Source organism: Oncorhynchus mykiss, chromosome 15, assembly GCF_057628025.1.
Source record: "Oncorhynchus mykiss isolate SJ-2025 chromosome 15, ASM5762802v1, whole genome shotgun sequence".
In the NCBI taxonomy this organism is placed as follows: domain Eukaryota; kingdom Metazoa; phylum Chordata; class Actinopteri; order Salmoniformes; family Salmonidae; genus Oncorhynchus; species Oncorhynchus mykiss.
The window spans coordinates 17,284,758-17,306,665 of NC_143036.1; the positions used below are offsets into that span (position 1 = coordinate 17,284,758).

The 21,908-nt window shown below is 41.5% G+C and overlaps 1 protein-coding gene across 1 annotated transcript; it reads right to left on the reverse strand.

The window, feature by feature from the left end:
- Window positions 1-1,014: 1,014 nt before the first annotated feature.
- On the reverse strand, window positions 1,015-10,153 carry rgs9bp (regulator of G protein signaling 9 binding protein). The gene is made up of 3 exons (XM_021564274.3): window positions 9,557-10,153; window positions 4,842-5,148; window positions 1,015-4,262 (listed from the first exon to the last, which is right to left on the reverse strand). The coding sequence occupies exons 1-3, from the start codon at window positions 9,650-9,652 to the stop codon at window positions 3,889-3,891; spliced, it is 777 nt and encodes a 258-aa protein (XP_021419949.1). The 5' UTR covers window positions 9,653-10,153; the 3' UTR covers window positions 1,015-3,888.
- Window positions 10,154-21,908: the final 11,755 nt, after the last annotated feature.

Genomic DNA, 21,908 nt, shown 5'->3' on the forward strand with positions numbered 1-21,908 from the left:
TTATCTAATATGGTGACAACGATGTAGGCTGTGTGTAGCAGTTATTATATGAAGGTTTGGCTTGGAAAGTTTTTTTTGCCTGGTCACAGACAGCTGATGTGTTCTGCGTTGAAGTCCACAAGCGAAGGAAAAAGGTGAGAGGATGACAAAGTGTAGATGCGAGAAGGAATACAACGAGCTGTTTGTATATGGCTATGAAAGTGAACTGTTTACGTGTGATCAGGGGTGTATTCATTATGCCGATTCTGTTGCAAACGTTACGAAACCTTGATTAACCTACCTGAATTTGTCCAATAGAAGTTCTCATTTGCAACTGTTGGACTAATGATTAAGCCTTATATCAGCTAGATGCAGGCAAGAGCGTGCAAGGCGGTATTGAATGTGTCACTTTCTGTCCATGTGTCAACGTCTGTCACTTCAAATATTTATCTCGATCTGTGTGCACCTACGTTGTAAACTTTGATTTATAGGCTAGGTTGTAGCAACCTCATGATGGGTAATAGGGATAATTTGAGTATCATGTAGTAGCCTAAACCTATCGATGTTACATTGAACTGGGTGAATGGAATATGAATGACAGTCATGCTGTAGTAGAAATAAGGCCATGCTAACAAATAATATAATCGTCCTCCCTCATATTAAACAACACCGACCACCACTGGTCCCTGTGTATCATTTTGTTTTCGCCTAGTATGCCAATACTCTTCCAATTGGCTCATTGAAAAATTATTATTTTGAGGTGTGGTGTGACTGGCAAGAATGAGTGGTGCCTTATGTATGATTTCTAAAGCAGGCCATATAGGGGTTATAAACGCTTCATTAAGCCTTAAAAGTTATATTCAATTTACAGCGGGACTGGACATATTGGTACAGGATGGACAGGCACCTCCTCAGAGCAGAACCCCTGACTTTTCTTCTCTCTGGGATTGATGACCAAAGCAGAACGATAACAAACGATCAGGATGGAAACAGCTGTTCTTGTAGGCCAATTGAATCAACAATCAATAAATGATATTTGCATTTTCTTTGGATTTTTATTAGAAATTCTATTGCAGAGTGGTCTTTGAGTAAATTTGACCATGCTGTTGTACACAGTATTTACATTATGCTGCATTTCTTTAATGTCTAATGTCCCTGAAGGGTCAATAGTCTAGTCAGTGCACAATGCACATGTGTGATCAAGACTGAGGAAACTGATAGGAAAGTAATGTTGAGCTATTATTGCCACAGAACATGTATGAATTACTCACCACTAATAAACTCAGCAAAAAAAGAAATGTCCCCTTTTCCAGATTCTTTCAAAGATAATTTGTAAAAATCCAAATAACTTCACAGATCTTCATTGTAAAGGGTTTAAACACTGTTTCCCATGCTTGTTCAATGAACCATAAACAATTAATGAACATGCACCCGTCGAACAGTCGTTAAGACACTAACAGCTTACAGACGGTAGGCAATTAAGGTCACAGTTCTGAAAACGTAGGACACTAAAGAGGCCTTTCTGCTGACTCTGAAAAACACCAAATGAAAGATGCCCAGGGCCCCTACTCGTCTGCATGAACGTGCCTTAGGCATGTTGCAAGGAGATGCAGATGTGGCCAGGGAAATTCATTGCAATGTCCGTACTGTGAGACGCCTAAGACAGCTCTACAGGAAGACAGGACGGACAGCTGATCATCCTCGCAGTGGCAGACCACGTGTAACAACACCTGCACCTGATCAGTACAGCTGAACATCACCTGCGGGACAGGTACAGGATGGCAACCACAACTGCCCGAGTTACACCAGGAATGCACAATCCATCCGTCAGTGCTCAGACTGTCCGCAATAGGCTGAGAGAGGCTGGACTGAGGGCTTGTAGGCCTGTTGTAAGGCAGGTGCCTTGGTGGAAGAGTGGGGTAACATCTCACAGCAAGAACTGTCAAATCTGGTGCAGTCCATGAGGAGGAGATGCACTGCAGTACTTAATGCAGCTGGTGGCCACACCAGATACTGACTGTTACTTTTCATTTTGATCCCCCCTTTGTTCAGGGACACATTATTCCATTTATGTTAGTCATATGTCTGTGGAACTTGTTCAGTTATTGATGTCACAGTAGTTGAATCTTGTTAAGTTTGTACAAATATTTACACATGTTAAGTTTGCTGAAAATAAACGCAGTTGACAGTGAGAGGACGTTTCTTTTTTTGCTGAGTTTACTAATAACAGTTGATGGGTATGAATAAACATGTACATATTATTTATTACATAAGCTATTACTATACTACTGCAGTTCATTAAAAGTTGTAATGCTCTGTTAATGAAATATAATATGGTATTCACAGTTTTTACACCACAGCTTGTGCGTTGACAAATTTAGCAGATTATCATTTAATACAGAAGCTACACAAACCTTTGGTTTTACTTTTGTAATATGGAATTAAGAGACATTAGTTAATACCTTGACCTGTACTCTCAGGGCCGGATTACCGAACAGGGATGGGGACCACCTGGAAGTCGGGGGCCCCCCAGATAGCATATGATAGCAAAATGTGTAGAATAGCAGGAAATTATCTTAAAAACTGCAACATTTTCTCTCAGTCTCTTGGCAAAATGTGTAGAATAGCAGGAAATGAGCTTTAAACCAGCAACCTTTTCTCTCAGCCTCATGGCAAAATGTGAACAATAGCATTAGATGAGCTATAAAACAGCACATTTTTCTCTCTGACCCATAGCAAATAGCATGGAATTGCAGGAAATGAACTTTAAAACTACAACATTTTATCTTGACAAAATATCTACAATAGCATTAGCTATAAAACTGAAAAATATGTCAACACAAAAAATCAGGTCAGCGCCTCTGAGCCCCAAATGTGGTAGTCCGGCCCTGTGTATCCTTGGTAATATACGAAATTGTGCACAGGCCGTCCACTGTGTTTAGGAAACACATTCTCAGCTACTGTATGTCTCTTACAATGTTTGTATTTTTCATGTGCCTTGAGTGGAAAAGTCTCCCTGTTTGCTTGCATTGCTGGCACAACTGCTAGCCTGAATCTGAACCTGGGGACACAGCAACACATGTTCCATTTGATTTATTGTAGAACCCGTTCCAGACTCGGGTCAGGTTTATGGTATTTGGGTTAGGGGGGACTCTGAAGACAGAATATAAACAGAATACTCCACAAGAACTACACATATTCCTGCAATAATTACTGTATTGCGAAAGCCTGGATACAATATCAGTAATGCAGTAAGCTAACCTATTGGTTGAAGTGACATGGAAGCCACAATATTGAGAATATTCACATGAAATTCTTCATTAGAATGTAATGTTCACAACAGGTCAGCAAACTGAGATGCTCCCACACATTGCACTCATGTGCAAAGATCTTCATTGTAATCTGGCAGCACAAACACCTTCAGTGTCAATGACAACATGGACCTAAATGTGGTGGGTGTACTTTGTCAACCACTGTCAAGTTGTGTAAACAGATTATGTTCAATGCATTTCAATAAAAATTCATGAACCTTACTGTCATATACAGTAGTCAGCATACATTAGTAAATAGCATAAATGGTTCCATTTCATTCCACTACAATACATTAACATTAGCTAAACTACATTGCACAGGGCATCTAACTCTTTTTGAATGTGTTTTATATTGACTTTCTAACAGTAATGGGAGCGTCAAACTGTGTAACCTGGAGTGTATTCATTCTAAATGGGGCTCTTTATTCAAATAAAGAAATATGTAAAGTACCCCGCCCTTTCAACAACACCAGTTTCTTCCAACAACCACATTTTCGGATATCAATTGACATGAGGATGGAATTTATGGCAACATAAGGTCCTACTGCTTTTAGCGGCTCAACAAAACCTGGGTGAAATCCACTGGTGACAAGCCTCCTCATGAGAGATAGACCACGCAGACGGACAGCACGGCCATCACCACTGCCACGCTGCACAGCACCAGCACCATGAAAATCTGGCTGCGCTCGCAGCACTGCTGGCTTTGGGGACCTGCCTCCTCGTCCGTGGACAAGAGGCCCAACGAGGCGCTGTCCGTGCTGGCCGGTTCGGCGTACTGGGGCCCGCGGGCCTCCACCATCCAGCGCAGGACGTTGACCTTCTCCTCCATGTCCTCCAGCATGACATCCACATGGGCGATCTCCTCCTCCAGCTGGCTCTGCTCCAGATCCTCCAGGCTGGCGGGAACCTGGTCCTCGGCACGGGTCAGGTCTGCCAAGCTGAGGGCCCGCGCTGTCACCTCACTGGTTTCCCCTGGAAAGTGGGAGAAGAGACATGTGAGAAGAAGAGCTAGCCATGAATGTTAATAAGGTTACCACAGCTTGTGGATGCCCAGACTAGGATCTAGACTATATGGATGTAGACTGTATGGATGTAGACTATACGGATGTAGACTGTATGGATGTAGACTATACGGATCTTTTTTTTTCATTATTCCTCTCTAATCAGGGACTGATGTATGCCTGAGACAATAGGTGGGTGCAAGTAATGATCAGGTAGAACAGAAAAGCAGCAGTACTTCGGACCGCCGTAGGTTAAGATTTGAATACCCCTGCTATAGAGCTAAAGAGTCGTAGGTTAAGATTTGAATACCCCTGCTATAGAGCTAAAGAGTCGTAGGTTAAGATTTGAATACCCCTGCTATAGAGCTAAAGAGTCGTAGGTTAAGATTTGAATACCCCTGCTATAGAGCTAAAGAGTCGTAGGTTAAGATTTGAATACCCCTGCTATAGAGCTAAAGAGTCAGCGGCCGATGGCTTTTTATTAACTGCAGGATAGGTTTGTGTGGAAACAATACGACAAATTGCCCATCTGAGTGTGGCACTTGCTAACCTTGTATGCCAGTCTGCACTAAGGTGTTGTTATTGATCAGGGAGAAGTTGGAACCCATGTTGAAGACTTTGCACATGTCTGCGTGGAGGAGTTCCAGACTGGAGGTGAAGGCCACCCAGAGCAGTTCCATCTCCTGTCTCTCCCCCTGGGGCAGTGTCTTATCCCGTAGCCGTGCCGTGAGGTGGTGACGGCTGGCCACCGCTAACTTCTGGGCCTTCTCCCGCGTTAGCCGCAGCTCGTCACGCAGGTGCAAGCTGTCCGTGCACCCACCCACACACGAGGCCAGGTGGCGGTAACATGCCACCACCTGTTGGCCAATAGGGGAAAAATATTATTTACAGATCACTCAAGTAAAAACGAAACATTTCATACCGTAATATAATTTTCATACAATTACAAAGGGTTGACTGATTAGACACAATATACAGCATTTGTATTGTAATGTCTAAATCTGTGAGAATAGATAATGTGTGCTGGAAACAATTGTAGGACTATAGGAGATAGAGAGACACAATGGAGGTGAATTGTTGTCTTTGCTTAGATCTGCTGATTTGATATGATTTGACCATTTTAAAGACATGACAATGTTACACCTGGCAACAGATACATATACCAAAATCTGTCGTCAAGGATATAAACACAATATTGTCTAAATCCATTGTGTCTGTAGGTCAGGAGACAAGCAATAGTCCTTCATGAAAAATGTGGTGTGTTTTGTAAACACCACTGGTCTGCAAATGGTCTTAGGTTAAATGTATGTATTTACAAACTGCGTAATTTTGTGGTGTGGGTGAGATTACAAAAGACAGTGGTCGATTGTGTAAAAACGTATGAGGGTTTCAGTTTAAAACCAGAAACAAGATGCACTTTTTTTTGTTGCCTTATTCTAATACTGTGTCACATATAAGTTGTCTGACGGACATGATGCTTAAGATCGGCGTAGGTATGTAGCAGAAATGACTATTAAATACTGGTGAACAATTCACTTCAATTTTTATTTGATAATTCATAATCACTCCCACTCCCTCTCGCTCCCTCCTTTAGATGAGGCCATGCCACATACATTTCTCCAACCTCATCCCTCAGCTTTAGAAGCTGGGCTGCCATTGAGCTAAATCACACATTCTGAACTGCGACTTTAAACAAATTGAGTCATTTGACTGTATACTGTCATGTCTGTACTAGCACCTTTAAAGCCTGGAACTTGTTTTTTAATTTGTTGTGGTCCTCCACACAAAGTTCCAGTAATTTGGCATATTTGAGAGGACTATGTCAACAACAATCATTGGTTCAGCAACTATTCTCTTTCAAACCTGTGAAAAGAATGTAGCTAGTGGCCAAGCTACTTTCTATGAATACTGTCATTTCCCTTTTGGCCATCAGGAGGCGCAATGGCTCTACTATTTATGATAACCAAAGCCTGCTTGGGTGCGATGGTACTTAGAAAGTAACAACTATAGTTTGAGGTAATTATTAGTTACCTAATGTCTCTCTGAAAATCAGAATCCCCTAACTAGCTCTGAGTCAGACACCAGGTTAGACAAATTTCAACAAAGTATGACAGTTTCATTGATTTGAATCATACGAATGGTTATTAATAAGCATTCAGAGCTTAGCCTGACAGATTGGTTTACATGACAACTATGACTAATAATCTGATTGCCATAGATCTATTTTTGGATAAGCCTAAGGACCTTGTATAGGGGCTTTTCTAGTCATCATAGGAATCTGTAAGGTAGAGCCAGATTGGAGATATTACAGGCAGTGAGTGAGTGCATGGGAGAGTTGCAGGTGTGCAGCAAAGGTCAACCTACTACTACACTGTGCATTTCTGACACAGTATCCACTCTTCAATCACACACTGTCATATTTATTATCAGTATTAATATCTTGATATTTTCATTATGATATGCTACGATGCATTCGGGAAGTATTCAGAGCCCTTGACTTTTTCCACATTTTGTTACGTTACAGTCTTATTTTAAAAATGATTAAATAGTTTTTTCCCTCATTAATCTACACACAATACCCCATAATGACAAAACAAAATCAGGTTTTTAGATATTTTTGCAAATGTATTCAAAATGAAAAGCTGAAATATCACATTTACATAAGTATTCAGCCCCTTTACTCAGTACTTTGTGGAAGCACCTTAGGCTTCAACAGCTTCAAGTCTTTTTGGGTATGACTCTACAAGCTTGGCACACTTGTATTTGGGGAGTTTCTCCCATTATTCTCTGCAGATCCCCTCAAGCTCTGTAAGATTGGATGGGGTGCGTCGCTGCACAGCTATTTTCAGATCTCTCCAGAGATGTTCGATCGGGTCCAAGTCCGGGCTATGGCTGGACCACTCAAGGACATTCAAAAACTTGTCCCGAAGCCACTTCTGCGTTGTCTTGGCTGTGTGCTTAGGGTCGTTGTCCTGTTGGAAGGTGAACCTTCGCCCCAGTCTGAGGTCCTGAGCACTCTGGAGCAGCTTTTCATCAAGGATCTCTCTGTACTTTGCTCTGTTCATCTTTCCCTCGATCCTGACTAGTCTCCAAGTCCCTGCCGCTGAAAAAAAATCCCCACAGCATGATGCTGCCAACACCATGCGTCACCGTAGGAATGATGCCAGGTTTCCTCCAGACATGACGCTTGGCATTAAGGCCAAAATGTTCAATTTTAGTTTCATCAGACCAGAGAATCTTGTTTTATCATGGTCTGAGAGTCCTTTATGTGCCTTTTGGCAAACTCCAGCTCTATGAAGAGTCTTGGTGGTTCCAAACTTCTTCCATGCACTGTCACTGTGGGACCTTATATGCACTGTGGGACCTTATATAGACAGGTGTGTGCCTTTCCAAATAATGTCCAATCAATTGAATTTACCATAGGTGGACTCCAATCAAGTTGTACAAACATCTCAAGGATGATCAATGGAAACAGGATGCACCTGAGCTCAATTTCGAGTCTCATAGCGAAGGGTCTGAATACTTATGTAAATAAGGTATTTCTGTTTTTTATTTTTAATACATTTGCAAAAAATTCTAAAAAGTTGTTTTCGCTTTGTCATTATGGGGTATAAGTGTGGATTGATATAAAAAACAACAACAATTTAATCAATTTTAGAATAAGGCTGTAACATAGCAAAATGTGGAAAAAGGGAAGGGGTCTGAATACTTTCCAAATGCACTGACTTAAAGGCCCAGCGCAGTCAGAAACGTGATTTTCCCATTGTTTTATATATATTGCCACACTATTAGGTTGGAATAATACTGTGAAATTGTGAAAATGATGGTAATGCCCTTTTAGTGTAAGAGCTGTTTGAATAGGCCGCCTGAAATTTCAGCCTGTTTTGGTGGGATGGAGCTTTGATTCTTCCATGGTGACATCACTATGTGTTAAATAGTTAATACCCACTGGACATCAATTCAACGTCTATTCCACGCTGGTTCAACGTAGTTTAATTGAAATTATGTGGAAGCAACATTGATTCAACCAGTGTGTGCCCACTAGATAGAAAGCAAGTTCCAAACCTCTCTGCCAATAACAGACCCAGACAGTCCTATTCAAATTCTTGCTCGAGCTATTTATGGGCGGCAGGGTAGCCTAGTGGTTAGTGTGTTGAACTAGTAACTGAAAGGTTGCAAGTTCGAATCCTCGAGCTGACAAGTTGACATGTTGATATAATTTTGTAGTCACAGTGCCATCCTGGCTGTCCTATTGTACTTCTTGTGTAAGGATGTCAGGCACTTACTACAATCTATGACCAAGACAAAAAAAACATGTGCTTTTACCCTTTGGGTAAAAAAGCACTTTCACTGAAAATATGGCCTAATGGTTCAGTACATTACTAGGTCTACCATAACAGCAGCTTTGTAAGGAAGTAGTGCATGGGAGGATCAGTAACTAAGATTCCTTGTATTTATAGTAAAATAGATCAAATGAGAACTTGCAGATTATTTAATGTTTATTTCATCCTATAAATTAGACCTTTGTGGAAAAAAATTATATAGTTTAAGAATGTAATATGTTCAGTTATTATGAGAAAGGTAAGATGTCCTATGCCCTATGGATGGAAAATCTTAAGTGTATTTAGAACTCATTGGCCTGGTTTCAGCTCTTAACATAGCCACGTTAGGATGACAATAATCTGTGCTCAGTGAACTCAGGGTGTTATGTGATACAGGGATTGCATTAATACCTTATTATATTGATACAGACTAATACGGAATACTCACATAATGCATATTTGCATTGTTTACCATATGCTCAGTGTTCATTTGGAATATTACAGTAAATCCTTTGGCATATTCAGTCTTTCAATTTAACAGAACTAGAATTGAATTTGAATAATTTTCACCTCTGACGAATGAACCTAAAGCAGATACAGTACAAGTAACAGTTTAGGAGAATATATTTCTACATATTTAAGAACTATCTGCAATAAAATATTGGATATATATACACTATATACATAGCAGGCTAAGATATCGTGATCTCTCAATAAATATGAGCTCAACAGACCAAATCATTCAAATGATAGTACATGCATTAAAGCTTTGTTACACATGAACTTTTCCAGAAGTCTTAGTCTATCATCCTCATTTAATCACAAGATAACTGGACTGACTGACCCCTTTGTGAAAAGAATGGAGGACAGATTATTTGAATGAGTACTTTGTAGATAAAACCATAACTTGACAAAACCATAACTGCCAACCTGAGCATCTCACCTTTATGAGTGAGTCGATAAGAACCTTCCCCTCTTCCAGAGTCTTTGGTGAACTGGTAGTGCCATCGTCACCCACTTTGTTGTTGATGAGTGGCATGAGGGCTGCTGGTCGAGAGCTGCAGACCCTGTCACAGCAGGCGAGCACAAAGCCCACCCGTCCTTCAGTCCGCCGGTCACCCCTGCACTCACTTCCCAGCCAGACCCCTCATTCAACACTCTGCACCTGGGACAGTCAGAATCCCATGGCCATGCAGGCTACAAAGTCATGCACCATAATTCTTATTCCAAAACTTTGCAACGTCAAAACAGGCAAACATGAGGTCTTCCACTCTTACCTTCCACCTAATAATCCCCCCTCCAAAAGAAAAGTCAGAAGAAGTCAACGAGTACTACAAAATGTTGTGTACGTGATAGTGGTGTCTAAGTCCTTAGCAAGAGCAGTGATAATCCAGCGATTGACCCCTTTGGACTGATGCAGGCTTGGCCCCAGCAACTAATCTCATTATCCATCCCTCTAAGGCACGATGATGATGCTATTGTGCAGGAGATGCATGGGTGTCCTCCTCAGAGACATCCCTTTCCCTGACTTATGGGTGGTGGGGAGGTTGATGAGGGGAAAATATTTTTTGTGTCTCTTGGCTGTGGTCTACTCTCTACAGTACACGTGGTCGACAGCTGTCCTTACCTCTCCAGCATGATACAACCTTGTGGAACATTTTTACAAAGTGTTTTTACTAACTAGTACACTGCTGTATACCTCTTTTGATTAATTGATGAATGAATGTACAGTGAGGGCAAGTGTGGACTGTTTTGATCAGATATCGGTCTGAATTGTACCATCATGCCTTCAACATGTGAAGACACGGTTTACTGTCACAAATACTGCGGGTTAAGTGTTTTGGTGACTTGGTATTGATACTGTGATACAGTGAATACAGGAACTTTACCATGATTTTGTTCACCGTGTTCTCACACTTCTGAAATCTGTTCCAAGCATAACATTTTGCGACTGAAAGGTCACACAACTTTAAGTTTGAAATTATTATTAAATAAACTGTCAATTTAAATTGAGTGTCTCTCCTCACCTTCCCACAAACATACCAGGCATGAAAACGGATTGATGTCCATGAATTGTACGTGTGTGGTTGTAATTCAGTTGTCTACATTGTGAGGTTACTCGTGAAAATTACCGACTGTTTGTGTTATTGACACACTAATTCATTTCCACAATAGTAGCTTTCTTTCATAAGCAAATATAAAGACTGAGTAATGAGCGGAAGAAGCACTTAGTGTGGATTAGAACTTGAATGGAGAGCAGTACAGGGCACCATTGTCCAATCAGCTTCTTTTTTGGTGGTTTCCACCCAGGACTTCTACCATGTCATTCGAGGTTCACAGTGCGTCACCTGTGAATGCCTGGACATAACTTTGTTGTAAAGATTGATTAAAAAATGATGAAAATACATCACATACCTACACACATTCATTACTTCTAAAGTGAAGTGTGTGTATAAAGAACTAATGACCGTGTGATTAAGAAGTACAATTAGGCAAAACGAATACTCACATGTGTGCCCAGAGTGTAAGCCTAGAATCCCAGTTGAATGTATGGCATAAAATGATGTATAATAATATGCTACACAAACAAATGATGCATGAATAAATAACTACATGAATTAGAGTAGAAAATAACTTTAACATATATATTTTTACTTGATTGGAACTGTCAGGCTACGTACAGTATGTTAAGGTCTCTAGAGCCACCTGCTGGTTTAAACAAGTGATAGACCTACATTTTGTGACAAAAGGCATTTGCAACATTGCAGCGGCCTATCTACTGCTAACACAGGAGGCTGCTGAGGAGAGAATGGCTCATAATAATGACCGGAATCTATGTGTTTGGTTTCCGCTGCAGCCATTACCACGAACACCCCTATATTGTATCAACAAACTATTACATTGACAAATCATGGATGACCAACACTAAACAGTCAGCATGAAATCAGTGTATTATTAAGCAATGTATGCATGCAGTGGCAATATTAAAATGTCAATCTTGGTGGGGCCAAAATTTTTTTTTAGATGGATGCCAGCAAAGCCACTACATAACACAACACTAAACAATACATGAATTGCACTATAAGAGTGACAAACTTTGCCCACAAACTGTTAGGCCCTACATAAAGCTGACCCAACAGCAGAGTCCCAACAGCAGTCTGAACACCTTACCACTGCTACACCTGGCTATCAGCAGAGCCTTGTCTGGCAGCGAAACAGTTCACTCAGCCTCATTTACTGCCTTTTAAAAAAACATAGAGGATATCAAATCAAATCTTATTTGTCACATACACATGGTTAGCAGATGTTAATGCGAGTGTAGCGAAATGCTTGTGCTTCTAGTTCCAACAAAGTAGTAATAACCAACGAGTAATCTAACCTAACAATTTCACAACTACCTTATACACACAAGTGTAAAGGGATGAAGAATATGTACATAAAAATATATGAATGAGTGATGGTACAGAACAGCATAGGCAAGTTGCAGTAGATGGTATAGAGTACAGTATATACATATGAGATGAGTAATGTAGGGTATGTAAACATTATATTAAGTGGCATTGTTTAAAGTGGCTAGTGATACATTTTTACATCAATTTTTCCATTATTAAAGTGGCTGGATTTGAGTCAGTATGTTGGCAGCAGCCACTCAATGTTAGTGGTGGCTGTTTAACAGTCTGATGGCCTTGAGATAGAAGCTGTTTTTCAGTCTCTCGGTCTCTGCTTTGATGCACCTGTACTGACCTCGCCTTCTGGATGATAGCGGGGTGAACAGGCAGTGGCTTGGGTGGTTGTTGTCCTTGATGATTTTTATGGTCTTCCTATGACATCGGGTGGTGTAGGTGTCCTGGAGGGCAGGTAGTTTGCCCCCGGTGATGCGTTGTGCAGACCTCACTACCCTCTGGAGAGCCTTACGGTTGTGGGTGGAGCAGTTGCCGTACCAGGCGGTGGTACAGCCCGACAGGATGCTCTCGATTGTGCATCTGTAAAAGTATGTGAGTGCTTTTGGTGACAAGCTGAATTTCTTCAGCCTCCTGAGGTTGAAGAGGAGCTGCTGCGCCTTCTTCACCATGCTGTCTGTGTGGGTGGACCAATTCAATTGGTCCGTGATATGTACGCCGAGGAACTTAAAACTTACTACCCTCTCCACTACTGTCCCGTCGATGTGGATAGGGGGGTGCTCCCTCTGCTGTTTCCTGAAGTCCACGATCATCTCTTTTGTTTTGTTGATGTTGAGTGGGAGGTAATTTTCCTGACACCACACTCCGAGGGCCCTCACCTCCTCCCTGTAGGCTGTCTCGTCGTTGTTGGTAATCAAGCCTACCACTGCAGTGACTTCTGCAAACTTGATGATTGAGTTGGAGGCGTGCATGGCCACGCAGTCGTGGGCAAACAGGGAGTACAGGAGAGAGCTCAGAACGCACCCTTGTTGGGCCCCAGTGTTGAGGATCAGCGAGGTGGAGATGTTGTTATCTACCCTCACCACCTGGGGGTGGCCCGTCAGGAAGTCCAGTACCCAGTTGCACAGGGCGGGGTCGAGACCCAGGGTCGGTAGAAAATGTAATAATTGAATATGTCCGTAAACACACCAGCCAGCAGGTCTGCGCATGCTCTGAGGACACGGCTGGGGATGCCGTCTGGGCCTGCAGCCTTGCGAGGGTTAACACGTTTAAATGTTTCACTCACGTTGGCTGCAGTGAAGGAGAGTCCACAGGTTTTGGTAGCGGTGGCACTGTATTGTCCTCAAAGCGAGCAAAGAAGTTGTTTAGTCTGTCTGGGAGCAAGACATCCTGGTCCGCGACGGGGCTAGTTTCTTTTAGTAATCCGTGACTGACTGTAGACCCTGCCACATACCTCTTGTGTCTGAGCCGTTGAATTGCGACTATACTTTGTGTCTATACTGACTCTTAGCTTGTTTGATTGTCTTGCGGAGGGAATAGCTACAGTGTTTGTATTCAGTCATGTTTCCGGCCACCTTGCCCTGGTTAAAAGCAGTGGTTCGAGCTTTCAGTTTCGCGCGAATGCTGCGATCAATCCACGGTTTCTGGTTTGGGAATGTTTTTTTTTCTTTAAATTTAATTTAGTTTTATTAAGTTTTCTTGTTTTTCAATCAACCAACAAAACACATTCAACATTCACAGATGTGACAGGCTTAAAAAAATATAGAAAATAATAATAATAATATATTTAAAATAAATAAATAATAATAATAATAAAGAATAGTTAAACAAAAAATATATATATGTACATACATACACACACACACACATATCCTACATACATGTGCATACACATACACACAAAGAACAATTAAAAAATAAACATATATTATAACTTGCAGCAGCACTATCAAGGTTCTTATTAGCTATTTCCAGCCTTAGCTGAGACGACGAGCGAATAATTTGTTTTTAGATTTTACAGCACCTTACACAACATGTATCTGCTCATTTCCCTAATCACCCCATTCACTCTGTCCAATTTGTAATATAGTTGAGTAGTGGAGACCAGAGTCTATCAAACTTGGGCTGTCTCTTGTGGAGGTCATAAGTGAGCTTTTCAAGAGGGAGAAAGTCAACAATCTGGTCAATCCACATTTTAAATGTAGGAGGGTTATTAGAGGACCAGAATAGAAGAATACATTACTTAGCAAAGTATGTAATAGTCATAAGCAAATTTTCTCTGTCAGGATCAAGAACAAAGTCCTGCTGGGCATTAAGAAGATAGATACACGAGGTCATATCAAACTGTACCTCTAGTATTTTCTGTGCAGCAGTATGTACAGATTGCCAGATTCTGGCAATCTCCCTACAGCTCCAAAATACATGCATATAGGTTCCGCTTTCAGAGGTACATATTTTACAGTTAGGAGACATATCTGTTTTCATTCTATGGAGTCTCAAAGGAGTATAATAAAATTTGTACAAAAATTTGTAATTAGATTCTTTAATTTTTACATTAGTAGAGGAGCAGTATACCTTGTTGCAAACCTCCGCCCATAACTCATCACTGATAGTCAGACCAAGGTCCTTTTCCCAGATTATTTTCAAAGGAGTAAAGGAGGAGCCTCCTTTCTCAGAAAGGAGTCTATAGATATAAGATATTTTGCCTTTAATGGATTGTGCTGTGACAAGAAGGGTTTCAACTTCCTTCAACTGAGTTCTAAACCTCCTCTTGGAAGTAAATGAGGAAATTACATGTCTAATTTGAAGATATTTAAGAAAATGGGATCTTGGCACATTGAATTCACTGCAGAGCTCTTGAAAGGATTTCAGTGTAGTGGTTTTCTGATGAAATAGGTCTGAAAAGGTTCTGATTCCTAGAGTATGCCAAAGATTAAAGTTGGCACCCTCAGGGCTTTTGGCAAGTCTGGGTTGCCTATTATAGGCGAGTGAGACCATATTTGGGAGGAAATGCCCAGGTATTTCTTACAGTCCCTCCACGCTAGTAGGGTGCTGTAAATCACAAAGGTTTTGGCTATGTTGCCCACTTCACTAAAGTTATTAATGAATATAATTCAGTTTAGGGGCAATGAACCACAGGATTGGGCTTCTATCTGAATCCACGTTGACTCTTGTCTGTTTGTGATCCATGTTAGCATGTTACGGATTTGGGCAGACCAGTAGTACAATTGAAGGGAGGGAAGGGCAAGACCATCCTTAGATTCAGGTTTCGATAGAGTGGAGAACTTGATCCTAGGTTTTTTATTGACCCATATACATTTGGTGATGCTTTGGTTAGTTGTTTTGAAAAAGGAATCTGGGAGATTTTTATTTTTTTTACCTTTATTTAACTAGGCAAGTCAGTAAGAACAAATTCTTATTTTCAATGACAGGCTAGGAACAGTGGGTTAACTGCCTGTTCAGGAGCAGAACAACAGATTTGTACCTTGTCAGCTCGGGGATATGAACTTGGAACCTTTCGGTTACTAGTCCACCAGATAGCATGGAAGCATCTGAAATAAATAGTTCAGTCTAGGGAGGATGTTGATACGGATGACATTAATTCTTCCTAGTAAGCTAATTGGGAGGGAGATCCAGGTTTGGAGATCGTTCTTGATTCGATCCAGGAGTGGAAGACAACTTTCCTTGAAAAGGTTATTCAGATCTGGTGTTATGAAGATCCCAAGGTATTGAAACCCCTGTGTCTTCCATTGGAATGGACATAGTGTCTTCATAGAGCTGGTGAGTGTAGTATTGAGAGGGCAGACAGTGGATTTGTTCAAATGTATCTTATAACCTGAAAACTTGCCATACTGAGCAATTGTGTCTAAAATGGGAGGGATTTCTCAGGGTTGGATATGTAGAGCAAGACATCATCCGCGTAAAGCGAAATCTTGTGCTGCAGGCCGCCTGCAGAAACACCCATAGTAGTTGGATTGCTCCTTCAACTCTGCCAGAGGCTCCGCCTCCAACAAGTAGAGCAGGGGGAACACCGAGCACCCTTGTCTTGTGCCCCGTTCCAGAGGGAATCTGTCAGAGTTCAGTCCATTAGTAGTCACCATGGCATTTGGATGAGAGTATAGTGATTTGATCCATTTTATAAAATTTGGGCCCATATTGAACTTTTCTAAGACTGAAAACAGAAAGCTCCACTCCATCCTGTCAAACACCTTCTCAGCATCCAGTGAAGCCAGCAGGACAGGGGTCTTTTGTGCGTTTACTTGATCAATAATATCAAAAAGACGGTGAATGTTATCAGAAGAGAATCTGTCTCTAATAAATGCAGTTTGGTCCGCTTTTATTATTTTGGGAAGAAGAGTGTTTAGTCTTTTGGCGAGCAATTTGGTAATTATCTTGTAGTCGAAATCCAACAAGCTTATGGGCCGGGAGGACGAGCAGGATAGAGGGTCCTTGTCTTTTTTGAGCAACACTGTAATGCGAGCTGTGTGCATTGAGTCTGGGAGAACTCAGTTTTTGCAAAAATCCTCCAGCATTGGCATGAAGATAGGGCTGAGCTGGGGCCAAAAAGCTTTGTAGAACTCTCTGGGGAATCCATCTGGGCCTGGGGACTTATTAGGTGGCATGGAGGTAATTTCCTCCAGAATCTCCTCAGGAGTAAAGGGGGAGTTGAGATCTTCTTGGTCGGTCTCTGATAGTTTAGGTAGCGAGATTCCCCATAGGAAAGAGTGGAGTTCTGCCTCTGTGTGTTTTCTCTGAGGTATATAGTTTGCAGTAAAAATCATGAAAAGTTAAATTGATATTTTTTGCGTCATATGTGACCTCGTCCTCTGCTGTTCAGATAGCCATGATTGTATGCTCTGACTGCTCTTTTTTTAATTGGTAAGCAAGCATTCTACTAGGCCTTTGCTATACTCATGGTATTTCTGTTTAGTAAAGAAACATTTTTCAGTCCAAATTCAGTTCGGCTTTGGCTGCTTTAAGTTGACTCCAGGAGGTGCTGTCTGGGGATTGTTTATGTACTTTTTCACAGCCTTCAAGCTCCCTCTCAAGATCTAGCCTGTGTGCTTCGATTGCTTTTTTCTTAGAGGAAGCATATGCTATTAGATGACCTCTTAGTGTGGCTTTAGCAGCATCCCACATTGTGGCCGGAGAAACAGGAGAATCTTTGTTGTCTTGTGTGTAGTTGTCTATCCATGTAGTTACCAATGTATGGAACGCTTCATTTGATAACACGGAGGTGTTGAATTTCCAGCTCTTTGACCTCGGGATGTTTTTGCAGAGGTCAAAGCGAAGGAGGACAAAGGCGTGATCTGAAAGTGCTATGGGTCCGATTGTACACGTGGCTGAATTTATGAAACTCTTTGGGATAAAAATGTAATCTATACGGGAGTAGGTGTTATGGACATTAGAGTAGTATGTATAGTCCATAGATGAGCTATTAGTTTCTCTTCAGATATCTATCAGTCCCATCTCTTTAGTATGAGAGTTCAACATCTTTGCAGACCTAGGATTTGTGGTGGGGACTTGAGATGATTTGTCTAGGGTTGGGTTAAGGGTACAATTAAAATCTCCGGCCACGGCCTCCCGGGTGGCGCAGTGGTTAAGGGCGCTGTACTGCAGCGCCAGCTGTGCCATCAGAGTCCATGGGTTCGCGCCCAGGCTCTGTCGTAACCGGCCGCGACCGGGAGGTCCGTGGGGCGACGCACAATTGGCCCGTACGGGAGTTGTAGCGATGAGTCAAGATACTACAACAATTGGATACCACGAAATTGGGGAGAAAAAGCTTTTAAAAAAAAATTGTTAAAAAGCTATGCTTGCAGTTAGCCACTGATTCCTTGTAAACCACTCATTGTTGAATATGCAATTTCTAACTTGTTGTGTAATGTTTATGTTGAATGGCCGATGAGCACAGGAACGCGCTCACCGGCCAAGCACACGCACATGCAAGGTCCGATCCAACTTCCAACTGACACCAATGTAATGGGAGCAGGTCTCGAACCCGATATCGACTATGCCGCAAAAGCATGCTCGAACGGCAGAGTCGTTTATAAACCCAGGGTGTTACAGAAGAGCATTGTCATCCCCAGGACTTCTTGGTAACTTAGGCAACTTTCGAAGGTTGCCACAGATGGTGAAATAATGTAACGTTAGTTAGCTCACAAATATGAGCTGGACTAACGTTAATTAGTTTGCTCTAATGAGTGGTCATTAGCCAGATAATGAATGAAGAAGCTGTCAGGCTGCTGTAGTTTTGATGTTACTTTGAAATGTGAGGATTAATATGCTGTTATCCATGATTGTACTTATAGTTGTCTAACAGAGATGGTGTGGGTCATGCAAGGCTGTTCAAACCATCTTCAGAAAATTGAGGAGCGAATATGGAGATGACGTGTTGCACTTCAAAGTGGTAAAGGCTTTTTCAGCTACAGTCACTATCTGATTATGATAATGGTGCACTTTTGGTACCCCAATTGGTAACCCTCCATTAAAACTAACCCTAGCCCAAAATAATTCCTGCCTGTGTGTGCTCGGTTCATGATCTTGACCCTCATACCAGACCAGTAGCCTGGTCCTAGATCTAAGTGCCAACTTGCCAGACAGCTGGGGTTTAATGTCACAACCTATGTCCTGTTCATTTGGGCATACAACTGAAAATATTTGAAAAAGATTTGCAACAGAAAATGAAAAAAGGGTGTTTCCAGGTTGTCCCTCCATGTTTGTTTTCTTCCTTTTGGTGTGTAATGAAAGAACACAACTTTTGTGTGGGGCTCTGGAGATCAATACCCTTTTCGAAAAGGAAACTGCAGTAAATTGTATTAAGTGTCCTGTTTAATTCACTTTCAGGGGGATGCTGACTGTTTGCTTGAGATAAGTTCATTTGAAGGGAAATGTCAACCGGTCTTCCTTTTCTACTTTGTAAGCATTGTGCTGTATAACAGAATCATTTTATTCTCATGTCATGATCTTATATCACTGAGAGTCAAGTTACAGACAGTGTCATTTTTCATGCATCGGAACCGTTTGACAGGTGTTATGACATGTCACTTACCCACTTAGGCTGTGTTAGGACACATGTCATACATGTGTCATAACCATGAGAAGTGTCCAAAAATGTCCTGATGTTTGTTAGTGATATACTATTTTGACATTTTTGCACAGAGTAAACCTTTCATTTGGCTTTGTGGCCTGCTGTGCTGTTTCAGGGTGGTGCATTGGTGTCAATAGTAAGACGAGTCAATGGGCCTCTTCTACAAAAAACTGTGTTTGAACTGGTGGATCAAGAGAAGAAACAAGAACTTGGCTCAAAATGTAAGTCGTTCAGCAGTAAGGGATCTGCAGTCTGGTATACTGATTTGCATTTTGTTCCCAACACCAAACTTTCAAATAGTTTCCAATAACTTTTCTTAGTCGACTATCATCAAGCAAGAAAGAAGCTGCCATCCAGCCAGTCAAAATGACAACATAGAAATTGACGGTAGGATGCTAGGATGCTGCTACATCGGTCTCCTTACCCTACAGACATATTTTAGTTTTGAGCTTTTCATGATATGAAATGGTTTGGGTAAGTTTGAATGGATGGGAATTCGAGGAAGTATTTTCTGTGTGTAATTACTAACCCGTTCATTCTCTCTTTCGTATCATCTGAGATCCCTAAAGATTGGAAAGCTGCCGCGGTCATCCCCCTCTTCAAACGGGGAGTTACTCTAGACCCAAACTGTTACAGACCTATATCCATCCTGCCCTGCCTTTCTAAATTCTTCGAAAGCCAAGTTAACAAACAGATCACCAACCATTTCGAATCCCACTATGCAATCTGGTTTCTGAGCTGGTCATGGGTTCACCTCAGCCACGCTCAAGGTCCTAAATGATATCATAACCGCCATCGATAAAAGACTTCAGCAGCAGCAGTCTTCATCGACCTGGCCAAGGTTTTCGACTCTGTCAATCACTAACTACTTCACAGATAGAGTTCAGTGTGTCAAATTGGAGGGCCTGTTGTCCGGACCTCTGGCAGTCTCTATGGGGGTGCCACAGGGTTCAATTCTCAGGCCGACTCTTTTCTCTGTACATATCAATGATGTCGCTCTTGCTGCTGACACCATTCTGTTTACTTCTGGCCCTTCTTTGGACACTGTGTTAACAAACCTCCAGACGAGCTTCAATGCCATACAACACTCCTTCCGTGGCTTCCAACTGCTCTTAAACGCTAGTAAAACTAAATGCATGCTTTTCGACTGATCACTGCCCGCACCGGCCCGCTCGACTAGCATCACTACTGGACGGTTCTGACTTAGAAAATGTGGACAACTATAAATACCTTTCACGTTCTGACCTTTATTTCCTTTGTTTTGTATTTATTTAGTATGGTCAGGGCGTGAGTTGGTTGGGCAGTCTATGTTTGTTTTTCTATGTTTTGGGGTATTTCTATGTTTCGGCCTAGTATGGTTCTCAATCAGAGGCAGGTGTCATTAGTTGTCTCTGATTGAGAATCATACTTAGGTAGCCTGGGTTTCACTGTGTGTTTGTGGGTGATTGTTCCTGTCTCTGTGTTTTGCACCAGATAGGGCTGTTTTGGGTTTTCTCATTTCATTGTTTTGTAGTTTATTCATGTATAGTTTTCCTTTATTAAACAAACATGAATCATCACCACGCTGCGTTTTGGTCCGCCTCTACTTCACCTAAAGAGAACCGTTACATACCGTACCTAGATTTTTGGTTAGACTGTAAACTCTCCTTCCAGACTCACATTAAGCATCTCCAATCCAAAATTAAATCTAGAATCGGCTTCCTATTTCGCAACAAAGCCTCCTTTACTCATGCTGCTAAACATACCCTCGTAAAACTGACTATCCTACCGATCCCGGCGATGTCATTTACAAAATAGCCTCCAACACTCTACTCAGCAAATTAGATGTAGTCTATCCCAGTGCCAACCGTTTTGTCACCAAAGCCCCATATACTACCCACCACTGCGACCTGTACGCTGTCGTTGGCTGGTCCTCGCTACATATTCGTCGCCAAACCAACTGGCTCCAGGTCATCTACAAGTCTCTGCTAGGTAAAGCCCCACCTTATCTCAGCTCACTGGTCACCATAGCAACATCCACTTGTAGCACACGCTCCAGACTCATATCTCCCTCACTAATTTTAAGCGTCAGCTGTCAGAGCAGCTCGCAGATCATTGCACCTGTACATAGCCCATCTGTAAACAGCCCATCCAACCTACCTCATGCCCATATTTTTTTGTTTTTGTGCTCTTTTGCACACCAGTATTTCTACTTGCACATCCTCATCTGCACATATATCACTCCAGTGGAAATTGATAAATTGTAATTACTTCTCCACTATTGGCCTATTTATTGCCTTACCTCCTTACTTCATTTGCATACACTGTATACAGGTTTTTCTATTGTGTTATTGACTGTATGTTTGTTTATCCTGTGTGTAACTGTGTTGTTGTTTTTGTCGCACTGCTTTGCTTTATCTTGGCCAGGTCGCAATTGTAAATGAGAACTTGTTCTCAACTGGCCTACCTGGTTAAATAAAGATGAAATAAAAAAATAATCAAACACATTGCGAGCCTACTATAAATCAAACAACATTTTATTGGTCACAACACATATTTACCAATGCTATTGCTGGTGAAGCGAAATGCTTGTGTTCCTAGCTCCGACAGTGCAGTAGTATCTAACAATACACCACAACACAAATCTAAACGTAAAATAATGTAATTAATAAATATATAAATATTGGGATGAGCAATATCAGATTATTGATTAAAATACAGTAGAATACAGTATATACATACAAATAAGATCAAAGTTGTGTTTTCAACAATGAACATTGGCATGTTTGTTTGCATGCAAGACAGATTTTGTGGCTGTTAATTTGGGG

Bases quoted from the DNA above. Each gene is read 5' to 3' on its own strand.
- rgs9bp (XM_021564274.3), bottom strand. From the start codon at position 9,652: ATGCCACTCATCAACAACAAAGTGGGTGACGATGGCACTACCAGTTCA. The intron at 5,149-9,556 runs GTGAGATGCTCA...ATTGGCCAACAG, and splicing joins TTATCGACTCACTCATAAAG to GTGGTGGCATGTTACCGCCA. The intron at 4,263-4,841 runs GTTAGCAAGTGC...CCCACTTTCCAG, and splicing joins AGTGCAGACTGGCATACAAG to GGGAAACCAGTGAGGTGACA.